The sequence below is a fragment of the Bos javanicus genome, chromosome 9, assembly GCF_032452875.1.
Source record: "Bos javanicus breed banteng chromosome 9, ARS-OSU_banteng_1.0, whole genome shotgun sequence".
NCBI lineage: Eukaryota > Metazoa > Chordata > Mammalia > Artiodactyla > Bovidae > Bos > Bos javanicus.
In genome coordinates this window covers 85,958,535-85,970,748 of record NC_083876.1, presented here as the reverse complement: position 1 = coordinate 85,970,748, position 12,214 = coordinate 85,958,535, and the positions used below count along the sequence as shown (strand labels likewise).

Below are 12,214 nucleotides of genomic sequence, written 5' to 3'. Positions count from 1 at the left end.
AACAGAAGCAAGTTCACCAGCCTTTTGACAAAGACATGACCTGCTACTTTGGTTCACTGTTCCTGCCCTGACCTCCAATGGAAGGGAAGTGAGAACCAGAAATAAATCCGTGGCTAGATTACTGGGCCTAAGGGGAAGAGGCTGTAGCAGCAGCCCCAGTGTATGCCTGGCTCTGTGATCGTTTGAAAAAGTAGACTGATGTGGATCACAGTCCAGTCCTAGACCAGCTGGTGATCCCAGAGAGGGAGATGTGCCATACTCCTTCTCTTACAACTACGTTCATTTTGTGAATGCAAGGTGTGTGTGCCTGGGGTGGGGAGGAACGTGGATAAATTCAAAACAGAGAAAAGCAGGCTGGGCAAAGAATTCCTTTTTCAGATGGTTTCCAGGAAGCAGAAGAGAGGCTAAAAAAGCAGAAAGATTTGTGTGTGTACAGTTAACAGGACAAATGACTGGAGAATGTCAGCTGCTGATGAGTCCTCATCAGTTTGAAGGTGAGGGTGACAAGATAAGCCACAAAAATACTGCTTCAGTAATTTCACACTTCTTGGGTAGAATGGTTCATTGAAATAGAAGCAAGCCATGAATCTGCGTATTCCACTGGTATGTGTGTGCCAAAAGAAAAAGGGATCTGAGAGAAGCAAAGAATAAGGCAAGAAAATTGGCATTTGTTGAAATCAAATGCCAGGCCTTGAGTTAGACAAACACTTTATAAAACGTTGTGCTTAGTCACTCATTCACATCCAACTCTTTGCAATCCCATGGACTGTAGCCCGCCAGGCTCCTCTGCGCATGGGGATTCTTCAGACAAGAATACTGGAGTGGGTTACCATGTCCTCCTCCAGGGGATCTTCCCAACCCAGGTCTCCCTCATTGCAGGTGGATTCTTTACCATCTGAGTCACCAGAGTAATCCCGTCATATGGGGCTTCCCTGGTGGTACAGTGGTAAAGAATCTGCCTTCCAATGCAGGAGATGCAGGTTCGATCCCTGGGTCAGGAAGATCCCCTGGAGAAAGAAATGGCAACCCACTCCAATATTCTTGCCTGGAAGATCCCATGGACAGAGAAGCCAGGCAGGCTATATAGTCCATGGGGCCACAAAAGAGTTGGATAGAACTTAGTGACTAAACAACAAACAACATGGATTAAAACACCTCAGGTTTTAAGAAGATAAGAGCATTGCCTGAGTTCCAGCTAAGAAGTGGAAACACAGTCATTCATACCCAGATCCCCGGTCTAAAGCTTGTACTTTTTCTAGTATCTGATGCTTCTGACCCACAGAAAGCTTTCAGTGAATATCTGCTGAATGACTGAACAAAGAAGTTTATATGTTTCAGACTACTTTCATTTTATTTTCATAAGACTGTGAAAGTCATACTGAACTAGAAAAAAAAAAAATCAATGATGTTTCCAGAAATGCATTACAGTTTAATGCAAGTGGTTATTTAAATCATTTATCAATGAATGAAATCAGAATTACTTAATCAAGGCCATAACTTAAGGTTATTTCCATGTCTTTCAGTAAACAAGGTCAATGGGTTTATGCACTGAGCCTTAATTTTATAATCTATTATTCTGCCATTCTAGGTTAAAATCCATTTAGTCACTATTTCAAAAACCACATCATCTTATGGTCTCATCTCCTTACAGTCATGCTTGAAATGTACCAGCTAATTTAATACAAATTGCTACTTAAGGAAGACATTGACCTAGAGCAAGAGACAAACTGCTATTCTGCAAATTTCCAAAACGACTGGTTTAGGGTTCAGGAAAATGACAAGAAACAAGAAGTTTGCATTCTAGTATGCACTCAAATCTCTGGATTGACCTCAGGCATTCTTAATTACAAGGGAAGCTCTATCAATGCAATTCTAAATCCCAACAGGTAAGAGGCAGACAACATTACAGAAGGAAACGTTTATAGAACTGTATGTCGCAGTGGTTTTAACATCTTTGGAGCATATGCTTCAAACAGCCAGAAAGAGATGGGTTGGAGAATGGGCTAGAGTCTTTCCTGGAACCCCTCCCCACATTCTCTACTTAAAATAGGAACAAAATGAAGCAGAATTGAAGCCCTAGTAAAGAACAGTCTGCTTAGCAAATATTTTGAATCAACAGATACTGCCTATGGGTTCATGTGGAGCACCCAGGAGAGGTGTCACAGTAGAGATGGAAAGTATTGAGCAAGCTTTTTCCTTCCAAGGAGCTTGCCTACAAATTATGACAATACACAGTACAGTGTCAAAACTTCAGAAGTGATTATGAAATGAGTACTAAGGATTTCAGAGATCATCCTTGGAATTTGAGCTTCCTTAGCCATCAGCAAAGGGGCAATAGCAGAAGCCAAGGCAGGTGGGTGGTGAGACGAGAAAGATGAGCCAGTGGCTGTCTTTGGGAAATTACAGACACTTGCTATAAAATCTGAGATAGACAGAAGTGCAGCATACCCTGGACATTAAGCTGCTATCTGGCTCCCTGATAATTTTTAGTATAAGAGTGTTACAAACTATTCAAATTGAATCTCTTATCAGGCAGCATGGAATTGACTGTACTTATTTTAAAGCTTCTTATTTTGATAATATATAATTTTAAAACCTACTAAAAACTTCTAACACTTTGAAGGAAATGTTCCTTCCTAAAATCCTAATTTATTTTTATAAAGTTAAATTCCTAATTTATTTTACTATTTTACTAAAGGACTATATATTTGTCCTGTATATTATATACCACAATCTGAATAAAAAGGAATTGCATATGAATCCTAATTTTGTAAGAATGCTCTAGATTTCCTTGGTAGCCTCATAGTACATAGTATAAGGAACACAATGTACACAAACTCATTGGCTCCATTCTAGTGAATAAGCACAAAGAAAGAATTCTCACACCATTGCACTCTAATCTGCTCTTCAAGATTGGCAACACTCATATTCCAGATATAAGTCACAATAATCTTTGTGACACCTGTAAAATAGTTGTGTTACCTATTTATGAATTTTCATACAGTAGAACTAAATGTAAAGGGTTTACTATTCAAAGTCATCCATAACTGTAAAACAAAACCCCCAAGATTCTTTTAAAGAGGCCTTTGTGTTCAATCGCTAGAAATTTATTTAGGTTTTATTCTATACCCAGACACTGTACTTAAAACTCAAAACAAAAAAGCCAACTCAGATAAAAAATGGGCAAAGAGTGTGAATAGACATTTTTCCAAGGAAGATATATACATATGGCCAAAAAGCACAGGAAAAGATGTCCAACATCACTACTCATTATGAAGATACCAAAAAAAAACCACAATAAGATACCACTTCATACCCATTAGGATGTCTATAATCAAAATAATGGAAAATAAAAAGTGTTGGTAACGCTGTAGAGAAACTGGAACTCATAAACTGTGGGTGGAGATATACAATGGTGCAGCCACTGTGGAAAACAGCTTGGCAGTTCCTCAATAAATTAAACATAGAATTATCATATGACCTAGCAATTCCAATGTGTATACTTAAGGCAGAAAGTGAAGAACTAAAGAACCTCTTGATGAAAGTGAAAGAGGAGAGTGAAAAAGTTTGCTTGAAACTCAACATTCAGAAAACTAAGATCATGGCATCCAATCCTATCACTTCATGGCAAATAGATGGGGAAACTATGGGAACAGTGAGAGACTTTATTTTGCAGGGGCTCCAAAATCACTGCAGATGGTGACTGCAGGCATGAAATTAAAGGACGCTTGCTCCTTGGAAAAAAAGCTATGACCAACCTAGACAGCAGAGACATTACTTTGCCAACAAAGGTCCATATAGTCAAAGCTATGGTTTTTCTACTAGCCATATATGAATGTGAGGGTTGGATTATAAAGAAAGCGGAGCACCGAAGAATTGATGCTTTTGAAGTGTGGTGTTGGAGAAGACTCTTGAGAGTCCCTTGGACTGCAAAGAGATCAAACCAGTCAATCGTAAAGGAAATCAGTCCTGAATATTCATTGGAAGGACTGATGCTGAAGCTAAAACTCCAATACTTTTGCCATCTGATGCAAAGAACTGGAAATGACCCTGATGCTGGCAAAGATTGAAGGTGGGAGGAGAAGGGGATGACAGAGGATGAGATGGTTGAATGGCATCATCAACTCGATGGACATGAGTTTGAGTAAGCTCTAGGAGTTGGTGACGGACAGGGAAGCCTGGTATGCTACAGTCCATGGGGTCGCAAAGAGTCGGACACAACTGATCAACTGAACTGAACTGATATACTTAAAAGAATAGAAAATAGATGTTCATACAAAAACTTATACACAAAAGTTCACAGCAGCCTTATGCACAATATCCAAAAGAAACAACTGAAATGTTGAGAAATAGATGAGTGGATAAACAAAATGTGGTATATCCATACAATGGAATATTATTTAGTCATAAAAATGAATAAGTATTGATACAGGCTACAATACAAATGAACCTTGACAGCAATGTTCTAAGTAAAAGAAGCCAATCACAAAAGACCACATATTATATGATTTCATTTCTATGAAATGTCCAGAAGAGGCAAATCTATAAAGACTGAAAATAGATTAGTTCCTAAGGGCTTGGAGAAATGGAGGAATAGTGAGGTGATAATTAAAGCAAATGAGGATTTTCTTTTTGGTGATGCAAATGTTCTAGAAGTGACTCTAGTAATGGTTTCACTTATCTAGGAATATTCTAAAAACAATTAAAAGCTATTACATTTTAAGTGAGTGAATTAAAAATCAATAGCATATACTGAAGTGTGCTTCATTTGTAAATTTCTTGCACAATAGTTGTTACATTGTTTTGACTTCTGCAACAAGAATTTGGTGAAATTTGAGTGTTCTCTCCCTATTTCTGATAAATAAAAGGGTTTATATATATCCCTGTTTGCTTAAAGTTGTTTCTGTAATAAAAATAAATATAGGTAAGACAAAACTTATTTGTGGTCAAGACTTAACTTCTTTCTAAAAAATAAAAAAACAGCAAGTGTCAATTTCTAATCATTCTAGTAGCTACAGTTCGTCAGATACGATGCCTTTTCACTGTCCATGGCTGACCTGTTCAGTGCAGCTGCAGGGAAAGCTACAGTTTCTGCTCCTGCTGTTTCCCTCTAGGGAAGCAAAAGATGCTGTTTCTTTGGGGACTCAAAATCTTGAGCACTTTCATTCTAGTTTCTCAAATACAAAACCAACTAGTGTTTTAAACTTGGATCAATGACAGGGAATTTGAAGAAAGACAGTATCCAGATAATACATATTTATCTGTAGTTTAAAACAACTCATACTGAGATGAGTCTACATTAAAAATATTTTACAAGACAGAATGCTTTTCACTATTCATGCTGTGTGTTTACAGAACAGTCTGCCATAGCTGAATTCCATTTTCTATCTTCCTCTAAAACAGTGCTACTGTGTCCCCAACCAACCCTATAAGATAAACTTGCAGCTATGAACAAGAATGTCATTTTCTTTTTATGTCAACAGTTTCTATTGATAACATCATATTTTATGCATTCACTTCCTAGATTACTGTCTGGGGGCTGGGGTATTATATTTAAACTATATATGATGTGCAGAAGGAAACTTAATTTTACTTTCAAGGTTTAGAGAAACTATTTTGCAACAAGTCTGGACTTCAATTTTCACATTTTCCTTTAAATTCATTTAAACTTAGATACTTTCAAGTCAATAAAGTTACATCTTTTGCTTTCATTTTTGACTCAAAATTGCCACACTTATATGTAATCTACATATCAAGACGGAATTCTGAAAACTAGAGTAGTATATCTCCATTTAAAATAGTGCAAGTTAAAAATGGAAAGGAAAGCCTATCAACTTGAGATCAATGCAACAGATTTAGTTCCCATTGATTTAGTTCCCATAAAGGCTAAATCACATATCCAAGTCTTGATGATAAATCATCAGAGTTTGCCGGTTGTACGGGATCAGTAGTAAGCCATCTGGCTTATTCAGTTTACATCTATGTACCGAGTGTTATTCCAAGTTTTTGATATTTCCACAGCTCATAAGTAATGAGTCTACTGGCAGAGGCTGCATCATAATCTAATTTCTATCGAAGATTTCATTTGATTTTGGTTAGTTTTCTACAGCAAGTCAAAGTCTGAATGCCACTTCAAAATAAATGAAATAATTTCAATGAACTACACACACCATGGTCTCCAAGTTCAAGTACAGCAATTTGCTTTACTCATGTCTACTGACCCCACTGTGTGCTTATGCTCTCCTTCCTCCACTCATTTCAAGGAGGTAAAGAAGCAAGACAAGAGTTCTCTCTGCATAACTTTCCTCCCCCTCACACACTTTCCTTTTTATTTATAATCTGCTGCAGCAAAAAGCATCTTTAAAAAGAACAGACTTTGCCCTTCCCCAAACTGCCTAGGAAAAAAGAAGCTGTTTGACCCCAGTTCCTTTGAGAAAAAGACGCATCTTTACCGACTCCCCTTTTTTCCTCCACACTATGCTTTCTGGTTGCCCCCTTCACCTCATTCCATGCATCTCCTAACCTCAGACAGTCAAAAGCCAGCTGGGGCTGCAGCTGTTGGCTGCTCTTCCTCTTGCAACAATGGGGCACATGCAGCAAAGCAGAGGCATTTTTAAAAGTTGAAGTTTAAAAATGAAGCCACGTCTATCGCTTTTAAAATATTTTATATATCACTTCTCTTACTCTCATCACTTCTCTTTCTCTCAAATACATAGGGAACTTCCCAAAATCAATCTCTGACTCTAGAACAGTGTTCACGAACTGAGACTGGGATCAGAATTACCTGGAAGACTTACTAAAACAGAGTCTGGGGTCCCACGCCCAGACTGTTTGATTCAGTAGGTCTGAGATGAGACCTGAGAATCTGTACTTATAGCAAGTGACCAGGCGATGCCGATGCTGTAGGTCCAGGGACCGCACACTGAGAACTACTGGCCTAGAAAGGGGCTTCTCAGGTGGCACAGTGGTAAAGAATCCGTCTGCCAATGCAGGAGATGCAAGAGACATGGTTCGATCTCTTGGTCGGGAAGATCTGCTAAAGTTGGAAATGGCAGCCCACTCCAGTATTCTTGTGTGGAAAATTCCAAGGACAGAGGAGCCTGGCAGGCAACAGTCCATGGCATCTCAAACAGCTGGACACAGCTGAGCAACTGAGCATGCACATACAGCTTAAACAGAGAAGTGAAGTGAAGTTGCTAGTCGTGTCTGACTCTTTGCGACCCCATGGACTGTAGCCCACCAGGCTCCTTGGTCCATGGGATTTTCCAGGCATGAATACTGGAGTGGTTTGCCATTTCCTTCTCCAGGGGATCTTCCCAACCAGGGATCGAACCCAGATCTCCTGCATTGTAGTCAGACGCTTTACCATCTGAGCTACCAGGGAAGCCCAAACAGAGAATGAATGCTAAAGAAAGAGAGAGAGAAATAAAAAATTTAAGATTCCAATTCACCTCACCTCCAACTGTGGGACTCTGGGAGAGTTCAGTCACCTAGTTCATGGAGATGGCATCTTGGGGATGAATAACAGGAAGGTGGAGTTAAGAGCAGGCCTGCTGCTTGCATGGTTTCCCTTCTCTGCTGGCCCCTCAAGATATTCAAAGTATCAAGAAAAGGAAAATGAAATTATAGAAATAAAAATGATCATTTTTTGACCAGTCAGTTCTTTAGCACCCCACTCGCATCTTGGCTCTATTTCCTTTTTCTCTTAAACTGCTTGTAGTGTTAATGCAGTTGGCACTTGATTCAACCAGACGTAGGTTCAAGTCTTGCCTTACTTACTCTGTGTCCTTCAACAAGTCAGTGAACTTCTTTACCCTCCTTTCTCCCATATCAGAAATAGGGATAACAGCTGTACCTAATCTATGATATTTCTGTGCTAATACAATTTCATTCTGCATGTGCATTGACTGGCACATACACAGTAAATGTTAGCTTTTGTCATAAATGGTCCTATTTCTTCCCTGTGAGAATATTCAGTGTTCAATATGTCACAAATCACACTACCTATTTGATACAATAAGTACAAGCATCACTTCCAGATATTTATTTAGTAGCTACTATGTGTCAGATGTGGGCTTCCCTGGTGGCTCACAGGTTAAAGCATCTGCCTGCAATGCAGGAAACCTGGGTTCCATCCCTGGGTGGGGAAGATCCCCTGGAGAAGGAAATGGCAACCCACTCCAGTATTCTTGCCTGGAGAATCCCATGGACGGAGGAGCCTGGTGGGCTACAATCCACGGGGTCGCAAAAAGTCAGACACGACTGAGTGACTTCACTTCACCTATGTGTCAGATGTAATATATTATAGAAGTATATTAAAAATAAAAAATATTGCTAAAAATAATGTTTTTATTTGGAAAATTTTTACTTTATATGAACTTATATTTAAGAAAAATACTTGCCTCCAAAATTGGCTACCTAGGAAAATTGAGAGGATGTGTTTACTAACCACAATTTTGTTTTCACAGACACTAAAATAGTAGAATGGAGGAAACAAGGGGAGCATAATTCTGCAGATACCTTGGCCTTATATTATTAAGGGTATATTTTAGACGCTCTTAAAGACCACAAGCCCACTTTTCCTGAAAATCATTATGTTTACATAACAAAACAACAGGGAACAAATTTGGCCAAGGGTTATCTTATTTTCAGTTCACAATGATGTCATTTTCAACCCACTACATCAGTCAGAAATTCAATGATGAGTTAGTAATAGGAGCAATATTCCATCCTTCAGTTCTTTCTGGTTCCCTGAGTGAATGCTTGTGAATTCACCCTTTCAACAACCAAGCCCCCAAATTTATCAGGCTTCATTTCCTGGAGTATATAATGAAAGCACATAAAATTGTGGATACCACACATATCTGACTGAATTTTCAAGCAGTTAATAGGGTAGATACTGCGGTTTCTTGATTTTAGCCTCACTACATGCCTTTGATCCTTCCTCCTCCCAAATTTCCCTGCCCCAAGAAGGGTTATCAGCATGACATTTTAAGAGCTGGGTGGATGTGTTACAGGCAGTCTGGTCCAGACCGGAATTTTACCTATGGAAAATGCCCTGCCCAAAGCCAAGTGCTCCAAAGGACATCACAGGTGTCTTCCTTCTCTCTCCACTGTACTCTTCCTACATCGCTGGCCTCTGTATTTTGCTTGAAAAGAACCCCAACAAAGAATTACTTATCAGTTCATGGAGAAAGACCCCTAAGCTTCTCAATCACTTCCCTCCCTATGTCAGTTATTATAGCAGCAACTGTTGGTAATAACAGCAACCTGTGTGGTAGTAGCAGGAATCTGAGAGCCAATGGGGCTGTGGACTTCCAAACACAGAACTCCCAGAGAAAAGAGTTGACTCTTTAGCAAAAGTACATATTACCCCAAATCCCCTAGGAAACCAGATGCTGAGGATTATTCTTTGGAAATCCACTTGGGCAATATTTTCCTCTAATTTTCTCTAAAGCATCTTACAAAACCGTAGTTGCCGCAAAGTTTCTACTGAAAGAGAAGTGAAACTTTTAAAATCTGAGCTTCTCTACTCGGGAAAACAAAACATTGTTTTATCTGCATGTACATTTCAAAACGCTCTAACACATCTATCACTTTGCTGAAGAGGTTTTCTTCCTTCGAAAACGATCTGCTATCTAGACCTGTGGCTTCTGCGAAGAAGGGATTTTTGTGGGTGAGGTTGGCAGCCTCCAGCCGCCGGAGTCGTTTGGCTCGTGGTTCCAGCGCTGCGGGGGCTTCTCTTTGCGCGCTGGCTCGGGTCACGCAGATGCCGGAAGTTCCCCGGGGGCTTTAGTTTATCCGCTTGGACGTTTGCGATGACCTGGGCCCGCTCAGCCTCTCCTCTTCCACCCCCACCCCGCACCATCGAGACCTGCTCTGGCCACGGACTTGTGAGAGGGGAGCATCTTCCCTTAGCCAGGCGCGCACCGGGGACCTGGGGTACGCACGCTGGGCCCTGGCACCCCCTCTCCCCGCGCACTGACCACCGAGCAGCAGGTCACATCCTCTCTCTGGAGCCGCTCTTTTCGCAAGCTCCTTCCCCTCACCTCTCCAAAAACATAGGCAGCCTTGCTCCTATTAAACCAGGCACAACCTCCCCCAAAAGTTCAGACTTGGGACACGCAGCGCTATGGATCGTTCAGTCGAAGCAGGTCGATCCCTGCTACGGACAGCTAGGTGTGCAGGGGGTGCCCCAAGCACAAACTAGCTCACGGGAGCCCGCAAACTGCCCTTGGGCTACCCAGGCCAGGAGACAGGAGGAGATCTTGCGGGACAGAATTCGCAGAACGGGCCCCGGGGAGGTACTAATCCCACCCCCGCGGCGCGGAGCGCTGGACGGGACAGGACTGTGGTCACTAACAATGCCATGGACCGGCCGTCGCTGCCCCTTGCCTCTCCCCGCTCTGCCAGGCCCGAATACACACACACACACTCGTACACACTAACTCACACGCCAGCACTCCACCCCAGACGGGGTGGCCAAGGCAGGGGGGAAGGTATGCGGCGTCCCGCCCTGGGGTACCTGCGGGGCAAATCAACCCCCCGGCGCCCCACCCCCACCCCGCCTCTGCGCAGACAGACAGACAGCAGGCGCTCAGGGTCGCCGCACGGATGCTCGCGGGCGTCCCACCTGGGGAGCCTCGACGAGGTAGCGCCGGGGGCAGCACCAAAGTATCCGGCGCGCTCGGCTCCCCCCTCCACCCCCGCCCCGGCACAACTTCGCGCCGCCCTCGCTCCCGCCTTCCTTCCTTACCCAAATACTGCCGCAGGTCGAGCAGGAAGCGCGGGGGTCCCCCGCCGAGCTGATAGAAGAGGGAGCCCAGGCAGAAGACCAGCAGGGTGGCCATGCAGAAACCGTAGTCCCGGAGGGAGAAGCGCAGAAAGGGCAGCAGGGAGACCCGGCGCTTCCAGCTGCCCAGGCCCGGAGGGGCGCCCCCCAGAGGGGCCCCATGGGGCCAGGGATCCGCGCCGCCGCCGGGATGCTGCTGCTGCTGCTGCTGCTTCTTCTTCATCGCCGGCTCCGCCGCCGCGCACAGCCTGCCCGTGCCAGGAAGAGGTCACCCATCCGCCTGCCCATCCGAGGAGGAGAGCCCTGCCGGCCGGCTGCACATGGGCAGGGCCGCGCCGAGGGCAGCCCGGGTGGGGGGCGGGGAGGGGGCCGAAGTTGCCGGGCTCAGGAGACTTTCCTCGGCATGGTCCCTGCCGCCGCGGCCCGAGCGGCCGAGGTGCCCGTCCCCGGCTCGGCGGCGCTGCCCGCGCCCGGCCCGCTAGCGCCCCCGCGTCCCGCGCCCCGCAGCGCCTCGGGCTCGCTCGCGGCCGCCGGGGCTCGCCTCCAGCGCCAGCGTGGACCCCCCCGCCCCCGGCTTTGTGGCTGTCGGTCTCGGCGTGTTTTGTCCCGGCTCAGGCTCCTCTACAAAAACTGTAGGGAGGAACGGGAGGCGGACACCATCTCCACGCTCCACCTCCTTGACAGGGGTTTTCCTCCTTCTCCTCCCCTTTCTCCCTCCGGCTCTCTGCCGCGCTCTCTCCTCCCTCTTTCCCTCCCGCCCTCTGCTCGGGTCTCCGGGTTTCTCTCGGGTGTCACGTTACTGCCTCTCCCTGGAGGCGGGGCGGGGAGAGGGGGGGCGGCGATTATTCGCTACAAGGAAGAAAGTTTCTGGGTGTGTGTGTTCCCCCCCCCCCCACCCCCTTCCTCCTTTCTCTCCAATCTGGCCTCGGTTCATGCGCCACCAGCGACCTCTTGGGGGCCCCCGCTGACTTCCCTCTCCTACACAGTCACTGGCAGGAAGAGGCACGACTTCTTTTAGTACTATATGTTTGTGTGTGTGTGGTTTTTTTGGTCCTCGTCTTTTTTCTCATTTAAGAAACTTGACTCTCCCTCTATATCCCAAGCTGCTTACTAAAGGCGGATAAAAGGTACTTGGGGATGGGCTCAAGCCTCTGCTGAGATGGTAAAAGAACTAGTGGTGGATATTATAATTAAATATGCCCATAGGGCCAGGTTCGTCGCCCCAGCTCCAGGAAGGGAAACAGAAGAAGCAGTCTCGCCTTCACGCGGCAGCTGCTCCTCTGCGACTGAGGGACCAGACAGGCAAGGCGGGTGGGGAGTGTTCCAGAGCGGACTCGAGTGGTTCCTCTGGCAGATGTTCAGGGAAAGAGCCCTGACCTCTTTAATCGAGGCCTCCCAGGTCTTCCCATGGGCTTCCCTGGT

At 44.6% G+C, this 12,214-nt stretch overlaps 1 protein-coding gene across 3 annotated transcripts in view; it reads right to left on the bottom strand.

Annotated features, from left to right (window-relative positions):
* The window catches only part of UST (uronyl 2-sulfotransferase), a 317,796-nt gene extending 306,227 nt beyond the window's left edge, over positions 1 to 11,569 (bottom strand). For 2 of the 3 annotated variants that reach the window (XM_061428253.1, XM_061428252.1), the window contains exon 1: positions 10,757 to 11,568. In XM_061428253.1, coding sequence (XP_061284237.1) covers positions 10,757 to 11,015 — 259 coding nt within the window. In that variant the 5' untranslated portion in view covers positions 11,016 to 11,568. Of the gene's footprint in view, positions 1 to 10,756 lie in introns of all 3 variants that reach the window. The other variant, XM_061428254.1, reaches the window with a different exon arrangement.
* Positions 11,570 to 12,214: the final 645 nt, after the last annotated feature.